This window comes from Erpetoichthys calabaricus, chromosome 12 (genome assembly GCF_900747795.2).
Source record: "Erpetoichthys calabaricus chromosome 12, fErpCal1.3, whole genome shotgun sequence".
Lineage (NCBI taxonomy): Eukaryota > Metazoa > Chordata > Cladistia > Polypteriformes > Polypteridae > Erpetoichthys > Erpetoichthys calabaricus.
The window spans coordinates 40,911,399-40,927,038 of NC_041405.2; the positions used below are offsets into that span (position 1 = coordinate 40,911,399).

The following is a 15,640-nucleotide window of genomic DNA, read 5'->3' on the forward strand; positions in this document are numbered from 1 at the left end:
TGATCTGCCCTATGCTTCCTCCAGGAAAGAAAACTCAGTGTCAGGTGATCCTTCAATGTAATAGGAACCACAGCATAGAGAGGTGTATACATTGCAACAGGTACACATATCGTAAATGTAGGAAGGATGCTCCTTGGGTGTGTGGGAACTGTTAACTACTGTATTAAATTTGATGATTGTATACTCTTCTTTCCTCTGCATCTCCTGGAATACAAAAGAAACACCAGCATGCACCAAAATGTGGAGACTGGGCAACAAACGCGGTATGTCAGTCAGTCATTCTCCAATCCGCTATATCCTAACACAGGGTCATGGGGGTCTGCTGGAGCCAATCCTAGCCAGCACAGGGTGCAAGGCAGGAACAAATCTCTGGACAGGGCGCCAGTCTACCGCAGACATATGCGGTATGTGAATGAATATAATGTTGCATCAGTGCCCAATGTTTTCCGAATGTTTTCTGAAATGTACTATACAAGTCATAAAATGAATTAATCCAAATATCATATATCCGTACTGTACCTTATTGTCAGTGCGACTTTGACATCATGAACCAGAAGGTGCATATTAATTTAGCGTGAACAGAAACACTCAAGAATAAAACTGAATTAAAAAAAATTCAAGTGACAACAAGATACCAAGAAGGCATGATTCACCAGCATTTGTGTGTCAACTTTTATCCGTGCACATCAGAGAATTTCCAGTTCCATTGTCTTAAAACACCACTCACAATCACAGTTATTCTCTACAGTCTACAGTTTTCCCAGTCCTAGTCTCGTTCGTGCACAAGATCAGACACTGTTTTCAAATAAAGAGGTGGTATAACAAAACAAGTTTGTTAGATTGATGTGGTGGAGCATGAACATGACTGAGAGAATAAAACTGAAAAAATAAAACGCTAACTTTTACAAGTACCATAAATTTCCTAATGCCACTCTATGTCTTTCTTAGCTGTCTAAGTGGTGCACTGTTTTTGGATAGGATGCATATGATCTTAGCTGAATACTGTAACTGTGTGATGGCTCTCACCTTTTCCTCATCTGGTTTCAGCCCATTAGCACTCAGTATATGACTTATAAATGCAATTTAACTTCTTCTGATTTTGCATTTATTTAGTTTCAAGTTTCACTTTCTCACTCTCTCTAATAATTTTTTTAGCCTGTGATTGCAGTCTTCCACAGAATTTCCACAGACCAGCATATCATCAATTATATTAACAATGTCATCTAAATCATCTGTCATCTATATGTCTCTCAAGAAATTATATCTTTCTATGGGTGTATTAAAAGTGTATAGCTTGAGTACAACGTGAAAGGTATTTTGTATAGCCCTTCCTATAATAGCTGTAGCATTCTACAGTATTTCAAAGGTAATGCAGTATTCTTGACCTTTGTAGTCACATATTAGTGTCGTGGTATCCAATACTGACATCTTGTGGCCAGAATAAGACACAAGTTTAAATTTAGATGTTTGAGTGTTGAGTTTTTTGTTTAGTGAATTAAATGTTTTTTTTCAACATTTCATTGCATTCTGATCCTATATCAAAATTGAATGACACAATCTTTTTGATTTATTTTTGAATTCTCAGACCGATGAATCATGTCATTTTCACACTGTACAACAGTATGCACTTTTCTGTCATTAACTATGATGCTTTTGCATTTTGCATTTTTTCATGAAATTCTTTTTATGACAAAATTTTCATGTTTGACCTTGAGCTGGATACTTCTTATATTCAGGGTTTTGTCTATGCCTACTACACATATTCTTGCCATGCTCAGCATTTTTAACTGTTCACTTTGTGATTTTTTTCTTTGCTCAACTGTTTTAATCTTATTTGTTTCAATTTCGTCATTCAACTTGGCTAGATGTTATTACCTTTGCTTGGTAAATGTCAATTACTTTTTCTAGTGTCATGTCTGTTACTATTAATAATTGCCCTCTAACTTGATCACTTCTCCTACTGGGCTTCCGTAAAGCTTGCGGTAAAGCTGCTCTTTATAACGGACTGCTAACTAATACACCTGGCGACTCATTTTGCAGAGTTGATGAAACTCGTCAGCACTGTTACAACAGCAATGTAAATAACAAAAATCTATCAGTGCTCATAGCTGCAGAGCACCAGTGATATGCTACAAGACACTATCAACCATGACTATGTGACACCTTTATCACATCAGGGGAATTTTTGCTGTGAAGCAATGTGAAAGATTAATATTTTTCATCAGTGTTTGGGAAATAATTGGACTAAGGGGCAAAGGGAATCATAACCTTATCAGAACTGGCTGATGCTAAGAGTGGTGTTCCACATAGGTCAGTGCTAGGGCCAGTACTATTCTTAATATATATATATATATATATATATATATATATATATATATACAGTGATCCCTCGCTATATCGCGCTTCGCCTTTCGCAGCTTCACTCTATCGCGGATTTTATATGTAAGCATATTTAAATATATATCGCAGATTTTTTTGCTGGTTCGCGGACTTCTGCGGACAATGGGTCTTTTAATTTCTGGTACATGCTTCCTCAGTTGGTTTGCCCAGTTGATTTCATACAACGGACGCTATTGGCAGATGGCTGAGAAGCTACCCAACTTACTTTTCTCTGTGTCTCTTGCGCTGACTTTTTCTGATCCTGACGTAGGGGGATTGAGCAGGGGGGCTGTTCGCACATCTAGACGATACGGACGCTCGTCTAAAAATGCTGAAAGATTATCTTCACGTTGGCTACCTTCTGTGCAGCTGCTTCGTGAAGCGACATGCTGCACAGTGCTTCGCATACTTAAAAGCACGAAGGGCACGTATTGATTTTTTTTATCTGTCTCTCTCTCTCTCTCTCTCTCTCTGCTCCTGACGGAGGGGGTGTGAGCTGCCGCCTTCAACAGCTTTGTGCCGCGGTGCTTCGCATACTTAAAAGCAAACAGCCCTATTGATTTGTTTGCTCCTTTGAAGAGGAAGATATGTTTGCATTCTTTTAATTGTGAGACAGAACTGTCATCTCTGTCTTGTAATGGAGCACAGTTTAAACTTTTGAAAAAGAGACAAATGTTTGTTTGCAGTGTTTGAATAACGTTCCTGTCTCTCTACAATCTCCTGTGTTTCTGCGCAAATCTGTGACCCAAGCATGACAATATAAAAATAACCATATAAACATATGTTTTCTACTTCGCGGATTTTCTTATTTCGCGGGTGGCTCTGGAACGCAATCCCCGCGATGGAGGAGGGATTACTGTATATATATATATATATATATATATATATATATATATATATATATATAAATGATTTAGATAGGAATACAAGTAACAAGCTGGTTAAGTTTGCTGCTGATACCAAGATAGGTGAATTAAAAAAGGCAAACAGAATGTTAGGTTATATACGATGTGAGGAGTACTGATCCAAGGGGGTTACAGTATACTCAACCTTTATAATGCACTGGTGAAGCCTTATCTGGAGTACCGTGTGCAGTTTTAGTTTCCAGGCTACAAAAAGGACATAGCAGCACTAGAAAAAGGTTCAGAGAAGAGCGACCAGGCTCATTCCAGGGCTATAAGGGATGAATTATGAGGAAAGATTAAAAGAGCTGAGCCTTTTCAGTTTAAGCAAAAGAAGATTAAGAGGTAACAAGATTGAAGTGTTTAAAATTATGAAGGGAATTAGTATAGTGGATCAAGGCTGTTATTTTAAAATGAATTCATCAAGAACACGTGGACACAGTTGGAAACTTGTTTAGGGTAAATTTCGCACAAACATTAGGAATGTTTCTCTTTACACAGATAACCATAAACACTTGGAAAAATCTACCAAGTAGCGTGGTAGACAGTAAGACTTTAGGGACTTTCAAAACTAGACTTGATGTTTTTTCGAAGAATTAAGTAGATAGAACTGGTGAGCTTTGTTGGGCCAAACTGCCTGTTCTCATCTAGATTGTTCTAAAGTTCTAATAACAGGGATTAGAGAATGTGCTGGTGCAACTGGACACACATAAGACAGTTTAGAGAATGTGCCTACATTAAGTTAGAGTAATAAACAATAAAAGTTTCAGTATGAATAGCATAGCATGGGATTTACTTTATTGACTTTATTGTCAAATAACAGATTCCACACATCTGGACTCCAAATTTAATTCAGTATCTTCTATGTATAAAATATGAGTGGTGAATTCGCAACCCATCTTTGAACAGTTTCCATGAAGATTTAAATTTGGAGGTGGTTGAAACTGTGCTATGCTTTGTTAACACTAGAATTACCAGAGCCTACGAAAAAACTCGTATATCTGGCCCACCTTAAATCGCTTCTTAAATCCGTTCACACCTCTCCGCCAGCATCCTTTGTCCTCTAAATGTGCTGATAAAAGACAAGCTGCCAGCAGCCGGCTATTCCATCCCCCCACCGACTTAGAACGTGAGCGAAGTTTTCCCAGCTCACGCATTGATTGTTTACCTGGGAGTGAAGTGGAGTTTTACAGTGGAAATAACAGATCATTATTCTAAAGTAATCTGTGTAAACACATTGTTAAAACAGAAACTTTTTCATATTTTAGTAATAAATGTTACAAAATGTAGTAGGCATAAACTATAGAATATATAAAGCCCGAGTTCCAAAGATCAAATAAACACTTTCACAAAAGCTTCAAGAATGATTCAACAGCTTCTGTGGCGTAGCGTGTTAAGATTTGCCTCTTAGCGCAGAGCAGCTTTTCCTTGCCTCACAGACCTGAGTTCGATTCCCCGCTGGGGATGAAGTGTTCCTTTTTTTTTCTTTTCTTTTAAACCTCAAACGGACATAAAATTTATACATTGGTATGCACTGTCAGTTACTGAGATCGTTATATTTTCATGTGGGATGCTCCTTTTCAAATATTTTTTTAACAATTGAGACTGCAATTAACAGGAACAACTGTCCTTATAACTTATTTTTAAGATCCATAACACACAGACAGACAGAGCACTGCGTAATAGGGAGACAGACAGGCAGAGAAGTCACTAGATATATAAATAAACAGGGAAGCCACGTGTACTGAAAGAAAAAAAGAACATGTGCGTTGTCCTTGCTGCACTGAATAAGCGCAGGCGCTCTAACATCACCCCTCCCCCCATCTGACTGTTATAAGGACAGTTGTTCCTGTTAATTGCAGTCTCAATTGTTAAAAAAATATTTGAAAAGGAGCATCCCACATGAAAATATAACGATCTCAGTAACTGACAGTGCATACCAATATATAAATTTTATGTCCGTTTGAGGTTTAAAAGAAAAGAAAAAAAAAGGAACACTTCATCCCCAGCGGGGAATCGAACTCAGGTCTGTGAGGCAAGGAAAAGCTGCTCTGCGCTAAGAGGCAAATCTTAACACGCTACGCCACAGAAGCTGTTGAATCATTCTTGAAGCTTTTGTGAAAGTGTTTATTTGATCTTTGGAACTCGAACTTTATATATTCTATAGTTTATGCCTACTACATTTTGTAACATTTATTACTAAAATATGAAAAAGTTTCTGTTTTAACAATGTGTTTACACAGATTACTTTAGAATAATGATCTGTTATTTCCACTGTAAAACTCCACTTCACTCCCACATAATCAATCAAGGCGTGAGCTGGGAAAACTTCGCTCACGTTCTAAGTCGGTGGGGGGATGGAATAGCCGGCTGCTGGCAGCTTGTCTTTTATCAGCACATTTAGAGGACAAAGGATGCTGGCGGAGAGGTGTGAACGGATTTAAGAAGCGATTTAAGGTGGGCCGGATATACGAGTTTTTTCGTAGGCTCTGGTAATTCTAGTGTTAACTTTTTCCTTTTGTGCTTCTGACATAATGCCATGTTATTATGCCAAGTGCCCAGACAAGCAGTTAACATTTTTGAGTACCTCTACAACACACTTTCTTCTTCTTTCTTTCTAATTCCTGCTCCTGTCAATTATACCACCGAATCTAAAGCTAAGAATGCCAGTAAAGCCCCAAAACATTACACTCTGTAAGTAAAGTTCATATTTCTAATTAAATCTCAAGGAGTAGTATTTAGTACCATGAAAATATAAATACCTGTGAAATACTGTAGTGTTAGCACCAAGCACCACAATGGATAGATATTATTCTCTTTTCATGGCTCTTTGGGGTGGTTCGTTTTTTACATTTACATTGACACTCCTGCCACTGGTGATGTAATGTCAGCTCATATTTTGGTGACTGCTCCCTGGCTTGTCAGCACTGTTACATTACGTCGCCATCCCACTAAAGTCTCTGTCCCCAGCGACCACTTTTAACTCCTTGCAATGGCACACAAACTCTAATCCTTCTTGATGTTTCTTTACCTTGACTTCACCATGTGTACATTTTCCATCCATTATCCAACTGGCTATATCCTAACTACAGGGCCACAGGGGTCTGCTGGAGCCAATCCCAGCCAACAGGAAACAAACCCCGGGCAGGGTGCCAGCCCACACACACACCAAGCACACACTAGGGACAATTTAAAATCCCCAATGCACCTAACCTGCATGTTTTTGGACTGTGGGAGGAAACCAACGCAAACATGGGGAGAACATGCAAACTCCACGCAGGGAGGACCCGGGAAGTGAACCCGGGTCTCCTAACTGCAAGGCAGCAGTGCTACCACTGCACCACCGTGGTGCCCCTGTGTACATTTTCTTACTTGTTAAATAAAGGATGTACTCTGTCAAAATTCAGTGAAATGTATTGTGTTATGGTCATTGGAGCCTAAACGTTCAAACAAAATCACATCTACCCACTGATATATGTCTGTATTGTGACAAAATGCTAAATATACACTTGTGCTCTTGTTGGTGATTTAACATACTAATTTAAAAAACAGTCACTGATTTTATTAAAAACTATTTTTGTGCTCCTCTGTTGGTAATGATGCCCAATTAACATCTCAATTAACTGAAAAGCTCCACATTACTAAATTATCCTCCTATAAATTGACCTAATTGAATTAATAAAAAGATGCTCTTGAAACTAATGTCTATAATCTTTATTTTAGATAGCATTAACACAAATAAAAGATAATTTAATGTATCCTTGTACAGAGTTTCTGATTACGCTTTTAACATCATAGAGTGGTGAAAAGCTACAGTCTATACTATCAATCAGAGGCATAGGGCAGAAACTCAGTCCGCAATAAGAAATCTAATCAAGTCAAGTTGTCAAGTTGGGGAGCATGCACTGGTACAGTGCCTTGCCGCACCCACTACACATCGAAACAACTCGGGATCCTGGTTTACAAGCCGCCAGGCAGACACGCGGTCCAGTCCCACCCTCCGGAAATGACCCTTTATCTGCCGCAGCCAGGTGTTACGTGGGCGACCCCTTGGCCTGGTCCAGCCACAGGTCTCCAACAATGAGGAACCTACAAGCTGGATCACCTTCGGGGAAACGTGCCACATGGCCTTAGTGCTGTAACTGACACTCCCTCACTGTGGGTACTCTATGAGCAACCGCTAATTCAACACAAAGTCAAGCCAACGGTACCCAAGGATTTTCCGGAGAGACACAGTACTAAAAGAGTGCAGTCTTCATCTCAGGTCACTGGATAACGTTCATGTCTCGCAACCATATAGCAAGACAGGAAGCACCAGGACTCTAAAGAGTTGGACCTTCATCCTTTTGCATAGATATTGGGAGTGCCACACACCCCTTTCCACTCGAGGGGATCCCGCGAACCCTCAGGATGTCCCACACGGCAGCTTACGTGGGTGACCCCTTGGTCTATATAAATCTAATAAAAACACATTTTAAGAATGTAGAATTTCAGAGTGTAAAAGTTGCCACAAGACACCAAGAAGAAATGACTGAGCTGCGCTTGTATGCCTGTTTTTATCCCTACAGTGCTAACTTTTACAAGTACCATAAATTTTCGCCAGCTGTTACAGACTCAAATCAAATGTATGTTTTACTTCTATACTGTAATAATAATAACAATAGCAGCTCACTACTCAAAATGATAAATACAAGGAGGACCCAGGATCAAACCTGCAACCTCTTGATTATGAGGTAACAACTCCAACTCACTTATTTTATTTTTGCATACTTCAAGCATTAAGGCAAGCTATTTTTAATGAATTATATATTTTACTTTTGCATTTAAACTTTGGATTAGAACCCATAGCCGATAGAGTGTGGCCGAAACAGAGGTTGAGGCAAAATGTTTACTCTAGAGTAGGCATGTCAAACACGCAACCCACAACAAAAATCTGTGCGGCCTGCATGACAGATCCTAGTTAGAACTAAACTTGTACAAAATGATTACTATCGTTTGTGACTGAATCATTCTGCATCTTCGGCGTTACTTATTGACTTTTCTTACTTCCACCATCTGACAAAAGCGCGTTTTACCATGGCACGGTACCGGAAACGTCATCTGCTAGTATAGTTGCAGCTGCGACGTCAGCTCCTTGATACCTTAGACATGACACTGCCCCCCAACGAGCCTTGACCAAAGTTAATGAGCCGCGACGTCGCAACTGAAGCGCTAGGCTGCAGCAGCCTGGCAGGCTATACTACTGGCTGGGCTGCTGAGACTGGCCACTGGGCAGAACTGACCATCACGATTAGTTATAGCTCGCATATTTTCACGTTTTTTTGCTCTAGTTTTATGTAATTTTGTGCTAGTATTGTAACGAACAGTTAGTGCAGACTACAGCTGAAGATCTGAAGTGGAGGCAAGAAGTTGGTTAGTTGTTTATTAACAAACTTTTGTGATTTTGTGTTTGTAAAATTAGTGTAGGTCAGGGGGCTTTTTGCATATCGGCTTATTTTACAGTATAAACTTTGAAGTAAACTTAGTAAAGTAAAATTTGATTTTTGGAGGATTTGTTTTCCAACTTGAATTACAGTGATCCCTCGCTATATCACGCTTCGCCTTTCGCGGCTTCACTCCATCGCGGATTTTATATGTAAGCATATTTAAATATATATCGCGGATTTTTCGCTGCTTCGCGGGTTTCTGCGGACAATAGGTCTTTTAATTTCTGGTACATGTTTCCTCAGTTGGTTTGCCCAGTTGATTTCATACAAGGGACGCTATTGGCAGATGGCTGAGAAGCTACCCAACTTACTTTCTCTCTCTCTCTCTCTCTTGCGCTGACGTAGGGGGTGTGAGCAGGGGGGCTGTGTGCAGCTGCTTCCTGAAAGGACATGCTACACGGAGCTTCGCATACTTAAAAGCTCAAAGGGCACGTATTGATTTTTGACTGTTTGTTTTTCTGTGGCTCTCTCTCTCTCTCTCTCTCTGATCCTGACGGAGGGGGTGTGAGCTGCCGCCTTCGACAGCTTTGTACCGGCGGTGCTTCGCATACTTAAAACCCAAAAAGCCCTATTGATTTTTTTTTTTGACTGCTTGCTTTGCACTCCTTTGAAAAGGAAGATATGTTTGCATTCTTTTAATTGTGAGACAGAACTGTCATCTCTGTCTTGTCATGGAGCACAGTTTAAACTTTTGAAAAAGAGACAAATGTTTGTTTGCAGTGTTTGAATAACGTTCCTGTCTCTCTACAACCTCCTGTGTTTCTGCGCAAATCTGTGACCCAAGCATGACATTCTAAAAATAACCATATAAACATATGGTTTCTACTTCGCGGATTTTCCTATTTCGCGGGTGGCTCTGGAACGCAACCCCCGCGATGGAGGAGGGATTACTGTACTGAGCAATGAATTCAGTGAGCGTTTTCATGATTTCAGTTCACACGAACAGGACTTTGCACTGTTTACGTCACCATACTCTTACAACGTTGAGAATGCGCCAGAGAATATCCAAATGGAATTGATAGAACTGCAGTCAGATTCTATTCTGAAGGCAAAATACAACAAAGTTGGTGTGCCAGGCTTGTATGCTTACCTGCCATAGTTCCTCTGTGTTATTAGATCAGTCCAACCTGTCACTAATGTGGACCCCCAATGTACCTGTAGGATCTTATTACCTCTACATCCACTTCATGGATAGTGACACATACTGTAGGCTCTCTGGTGCAGGGAAAATCAATAACAGGTTCCTTGGTTTTGCTGAGGTTAAGGTGCAGACAATTCTCTTTGCACAAAGAAACAAAGTTCTCCGCTAACTCCTATACTCTGTTTATCCCCATTACTGATACACCCTAGAAGTGCAGGAACACCTGAGAATATCTGCAAGTGACATGACCTGGTGTTATATTTACAGTCTGAGGTGTACAGAGTGAAGAAAAAAGGCGAAAGGACCATTCCTTGTGGTGCTCCGGTGTTGCTCATATCCATATCTGGGACACAGTACTTGAGTCTCACAAACTGTGGCCTGGCAAAACGATTGTCCATTCTTCAGAACCCCAGAGACTCAACCACCTGCATATCTCTGAGCTTACCCCTTAACGGCTGGATGATATTTAGGGCACTGGAATAACCAAAAACTACCAGCTTTGTCCAGGTGAGAACAAGCCTTGTGGAGGAGATAGATAATTGCATCCTCAACTTCAGTCTTTGCTTGATAGGCAAACTGCTGTGGATCCAGGTGGTCTACCACAAGAGTCTTCATGACATATCTCATGTGAGATATAAGTGTCACTGGTCCGTAGTCATTAGGTGAAGAAGTTTCTGTTTTCTTTGAAGCAGGAACAATGCAGGATGTTTACCACAGCAGTGGCAGTTTCTGGGGCACTTTCAATTCCTGTATTCTTTAATATTGATTATTGAAATTTAATTTCCAATCGAATGTTATTTTCCAGTGATGGATTTGTGTCTGATCTAGAATTATCTTACTGTGAAAGCTGTCTCAAACAAGCTTATCTCACAGCAGCATTTTAAAAACTAGCAAATCTGTACTGCATAATGACACTAAAAATATTGAATCTGAATTTATGTGAAAGGATCCAAACTCAGTCACAACCACTTCCAGTCCTGCCACCAATTCATTTTTTTCTCAGCAAAGGGCTTTTACACAGTCCCAGTGTCAAAGAGATCAAGTGAAGCAGTAGACCATAGAGTCCACAATTTCTATTTTTTATTTTCATTCATAAATCAATCTGATTAATTTTTCATGCCAAATAAATTTTCTTCACTATTATTTGTTCATATTATATTTTGCTCTATATTGCTTTGAAAAACATTTAAGCATGAATAAAATAAAAAAAAAATCCCATAATAAATGTTTCATTTATATGTTGCATACTAAAGCAAATAATTAGAGAATTCTACAGTACACAGAAGTAACCACTGATTCATTTACTGGCTTATCAGATTTTCCCAGGGCTTATGTTTTTTTTTTTATAGCAAAACAATTTTGATATTCCTTGAAACTTATTTTGCTATTCCAAAAAATGTTGCTGTTCCTTTAGTGTACAAAAAACAACTTTTCAATTAAACATTATGTAAGACTTCATGTTTCCTTATATTGAATTGAACACCAACCTTCTCACCCTTCACTGCACTGCAGTCACATGTTTTTTTCAATGCACACCCAGGACAAGCCTGAAACAAAGAAAACACTAATTACAAACTTGTTCAATACTGAAATAAAGCACAGATCAAATACATGTATTACAGTATATCATATTTTCACCTGGCATTCTACAAGTACTTTAAAAAAAAAGCTATTTGAAATATATGGTCAGACATTTCTGAGCATTTTGGCAGTATAAAATTAGCTATACCTACTAAGGCAGCATGTACATACCCATGCCATCACTTTATGAAAATATTTATCTTTACATTCATCATCTCACTTTCCTTTTTTTACAAGACTACAATATGTGCATACAGTATGCATAAGCCTTAGTATCTCCCACACTATGTGGTGCAGTTTAATTGTTATTTGTGTTGTTATTCAAAGTATGCTAACTCAGAATACTCATACATATGTTTTTATGACCAATGGTGCCTTTAGTTTAAACACCAGAAAATAAGATGAATGAACTCAGGCTGAGGCATGCAATATAAAGAGGAGGAAAATACTGCAGTACATTTACATTTATGAAAAGCAGGCTTCTTGAAGTAGTAATGGATTCAATTATACAATTTAAGGGCTTCTTCACCTTTTTCCACTGAGGTCTACTTACCTCTGGTAGTACCAGGTGTGAACAGCATACAATTGATGAATGCATTAATTACAAGCACTGTAGCTGCTGCTCACCCAATATGAAATATTTAATGATAAAAAGCTGGCCCTCCTTGTCTATATCTTTCACTGTAATTTTTCTTGTCATAGTTCTTATACGTGATTTAAATAACTAAAATCTTAATTAATTATCCCGAAATTTCCATTATATTTGTTTTGACAAAGAAGAGATAAGAGCTTTTTGGGTCACTATTATCCAAAAATGCATATATGGGTAAACCGCTCTTCCACTTTACTGAGTCACCTTTTACCAATGAGAAGAAGATTTTTGGGTTTCTAAAAATGAGTAACATTCACAAACGTGCATGAGAATCAATGTATCTTACTACCTCAGGAGGTGGTGAGGAGTTTTTGAATAGTTGAATCTATACAATTTTTATTGTGCTGGCAGACAGAAAATTGCTTTATTAGTACACACCGTCTTCTTAACACCATGAAATATTCCTCAAAAGAGTCAAAGACTAAACAGAGAAGCAAATGAAAGAAAGAAGTTTAGAAAATATATACTGACAGAATAAGCCGGGGAAGACAGTAAAAAATATTGGTTAAAAAAGCACAATGTTTATACTTCATTCTACTGTTAAAAGGCAAACAAGACAGCAGTTAGCCGGACCAAAAAAATTCAATTTCTGATTACTGAAAAAGATGTCTTGCTAGAGGTTCTTTTATGAATGTTAGGGAAGATGCACATTCTTAGTGAGCTGCTCACTTATCAGCATCTGCAAAGCCTAAATCAGGGGTGTCAACCTCAAGACCTATGGGCCTGATCATGCCCTTTACAGTTTTTTAATCCGGCACTCATCATCATTATCTAACATGTGTTATAGCCTGTGATGACTTAGTTTTTTCAAAGACCCCGTTTAACATGCATTTCATATATAAATTTTACCTGTAGCATTGCCCTTTTCGGATAGTGGCTCTTGTGATAGAACCAGGGGCGTCAGCAAGCCCCAAAACGCAAAACACAAACACACAAAGAGTCCCAGTTCAAATAATGGAAGGTTTATTCATCAGATACATCCCAACAGTAGCACAAGCACAGGTTTTCTTTCCAGTTCCTCTCTCTCCACAATACTCTTTCCTCTCACCTCCACACTACTCTGCTCCAGTCGCGTGTTGCTCCACATCCTCCCAGTTTTGACTTGTCTGGATAAGAGAATGCAGTACCTTTTATTATGGACCTGGGAGTACTTCCGCTGCCAGGGAGATTGCCCGATGGTAGTACTTCCAGGTCACACGGAAGGCCCATAAATTGAGGACTGCATCTCCCTACAGCACCCCCTTGCGGCACCCATGGTCCCCAGCATGGCTGTGTTGCCAGACTACATCTCCCAACATTCCCTGCTGGTTCCTGAATTGGTGCTGTTATGGAGGGCCGCTGCCATCCAGTGTCTGACGGGAATAGAAAGTCCCAAGCAACCACTTCTACTTCTGGTGGGCTGTCCGTCAATATGTTCTGGTCATCTCTTCCAGGTCTGGTTCCTCTCTCATCCTGGTTGGGATGCCTGTCTGCTTTCTAGGAGCCTCCCATCCAGGTAAGGAACCATCCCCTCTTCTTGCTGCAATGTCGGTGCAGCCCATGTGGTATCTGCACTCTATAAAACCAGAGGGTGGTTCTGAGGATGGTAGCCAACTTTGGACCAGGAACTCAACCTGGAGCAAACTCCAACAACTAATTAGTGCCTCCTTAACTTTTAATTTGTTTGTTTGTTTGTCTAGTTTATTAAATGGGGACAACCAGCTCTTGACCCAACATCTGAAGCAGGATGTGCTATTCTATCCATCATTCACCATTTACTTGATATTTGTAACAGAAATTTCTGCAGATGGAAAATGCATTTGCATTTTGTCTCATATTAAATGTGATTGTTATGCATTTGTGATTAACTCCAAATGTGATCTGCATGATACATCACTAGCAAGTTTACATCCAGTTTTTAACATTGTAAGGCAACATCTGATCATGGCACACATTAATGTAGGTGTAAATGTATGTACTTTGCTTTAGCTAATGAACCTAATACATATGAAGTAACAATGCTGCAGACCTTCATGGTCTGGTATAGCAGCCTTACCAACTGGCACATCCAGCCACTGCCAATTACATCTGGGAGGTTCTGTGGAATGCTCCACACCACATTGAATCACCTGTCCTCTGAACTCTGGGGTCAGGGAAAGGCGTAATGTGCTAGTGTCTGATAATAGCCAGTATCTCCCAGCATTATGTAATGATATGATTGATGTTACAATGTATAGTATAAGCCATATGAAACACTGAGAGTTCAGCCAGTTACCTTACCAACAAGCACCATCAGCAAGTTCTCTAATCCAGGGGTCCCCAACCCCCGGTTCGCGGCCCACTACCGGGCCGCAGCTGTCTGACAGCTGGGCCGCGAGAGAACTGCCGGCAACGGAGACTCACTCAGACTTTTCAGAACGCTTGGTGGGCGGGGCTTTGCAGCGGCGCTGAGAGAGGAGAGAGACCGAGGTGAGAGAGTATTACAACAATGTATTTTTATGGTCCTGACAGTTTCCCCATATGACACGAGTCTATAGAAATTGTGTTACTACGAAGTACATTCAGCAGATACTTTCATTACAACGAAGTGTGTTAATGAAATGTAACTGTTTGCAGTCAACAAAAGCAGCATCATTCTCACTAGTAGGGCAGTGATGTCCTGATTTGATTTGGACTCACAATGTCGAGATTCGACTCGATAACAATTTAATCTTGATTGAATTAGTGTATACTGATATATTTAAAGTGCTGACTTTTTCAGAGATTACTTATCCATGCATAGAGACAATTAATATAATGCGACAAATTTCAGTAACACTGTATTTGAAGAGCATCTACATAGTGACTTCATAACATAAGCATAAGCATGGAATGACATTTAAGATGCAATACTTGATTAGTAATGAACATTTAACATCAGTATTTGCAAGATGTGGAACAAAATATTATTACTCTTCAAAAAAAAAAAGTTCACAGCATTGCACTCAGAATTCACCATAATTTAACTAACATGTATCACCACACCAGAATCCACACATATTATGTGTGGCTCCTTGTTTTAAAACAATATAATGCAATGACATCTATTTTATTAAATATCTGTATCACCTTGTGAATATTATAAAATTATCAAATATTGATTAATCTCATAGAAAGACAAATAGCAGGCTGTTGAGAGGGAGAACAGTACAGGAGTGGAAAAGGTGTAAAATAGCTGTAGCAGATTTAGTGTTACTATTAAAGTTAAATTATTTAATTTTAAGAAAAAAAAAAGTTAAAACAGTTTTACTAATCCCACATCAAATTTTAATAATTAAGCCAGTGCAATGCAAGTCCTGTTGGATGTTGGACTTTTTAGATGATGGTTTGGAAGAGCCAGTTGTCTATGAGGCCTACATCTGCAGGAAATGCCAGCTGATCCAGCATCTCGAGCTCAGGGTCGCCGAACTGGAGGAGGAGTTGGCTGACCTATGTTGTAGTACAGAATTGGCGGACCTCAGGTCTCTTTTAGAGAGATAGT

General features: G+C 39.3%; 1 protein-coding gene across 1 annotated transcript in view; it reads right to left on the bottom strand.

The window, feature by feature from the left end:
* col4a5 (collagen, type IV, alpha 5 (Alport syndrome)) overlaps positions 1-15,640 on the bottom strand; it is a 456,319-nt gene that overhangs the window by 400,232 nt on the left and 40,447 nt on the right. Inside the window, exon 2 of the mRNA XM_028815432.2 lies at positions 11,396-11,455. Coding sequence (XP_028671265.2) covers positions 11,396-11,455 — 60 coding nt within the window. The remainder of the gene's footprint in view (positions 1-11,395; positions 11,456-15,640) is intronic.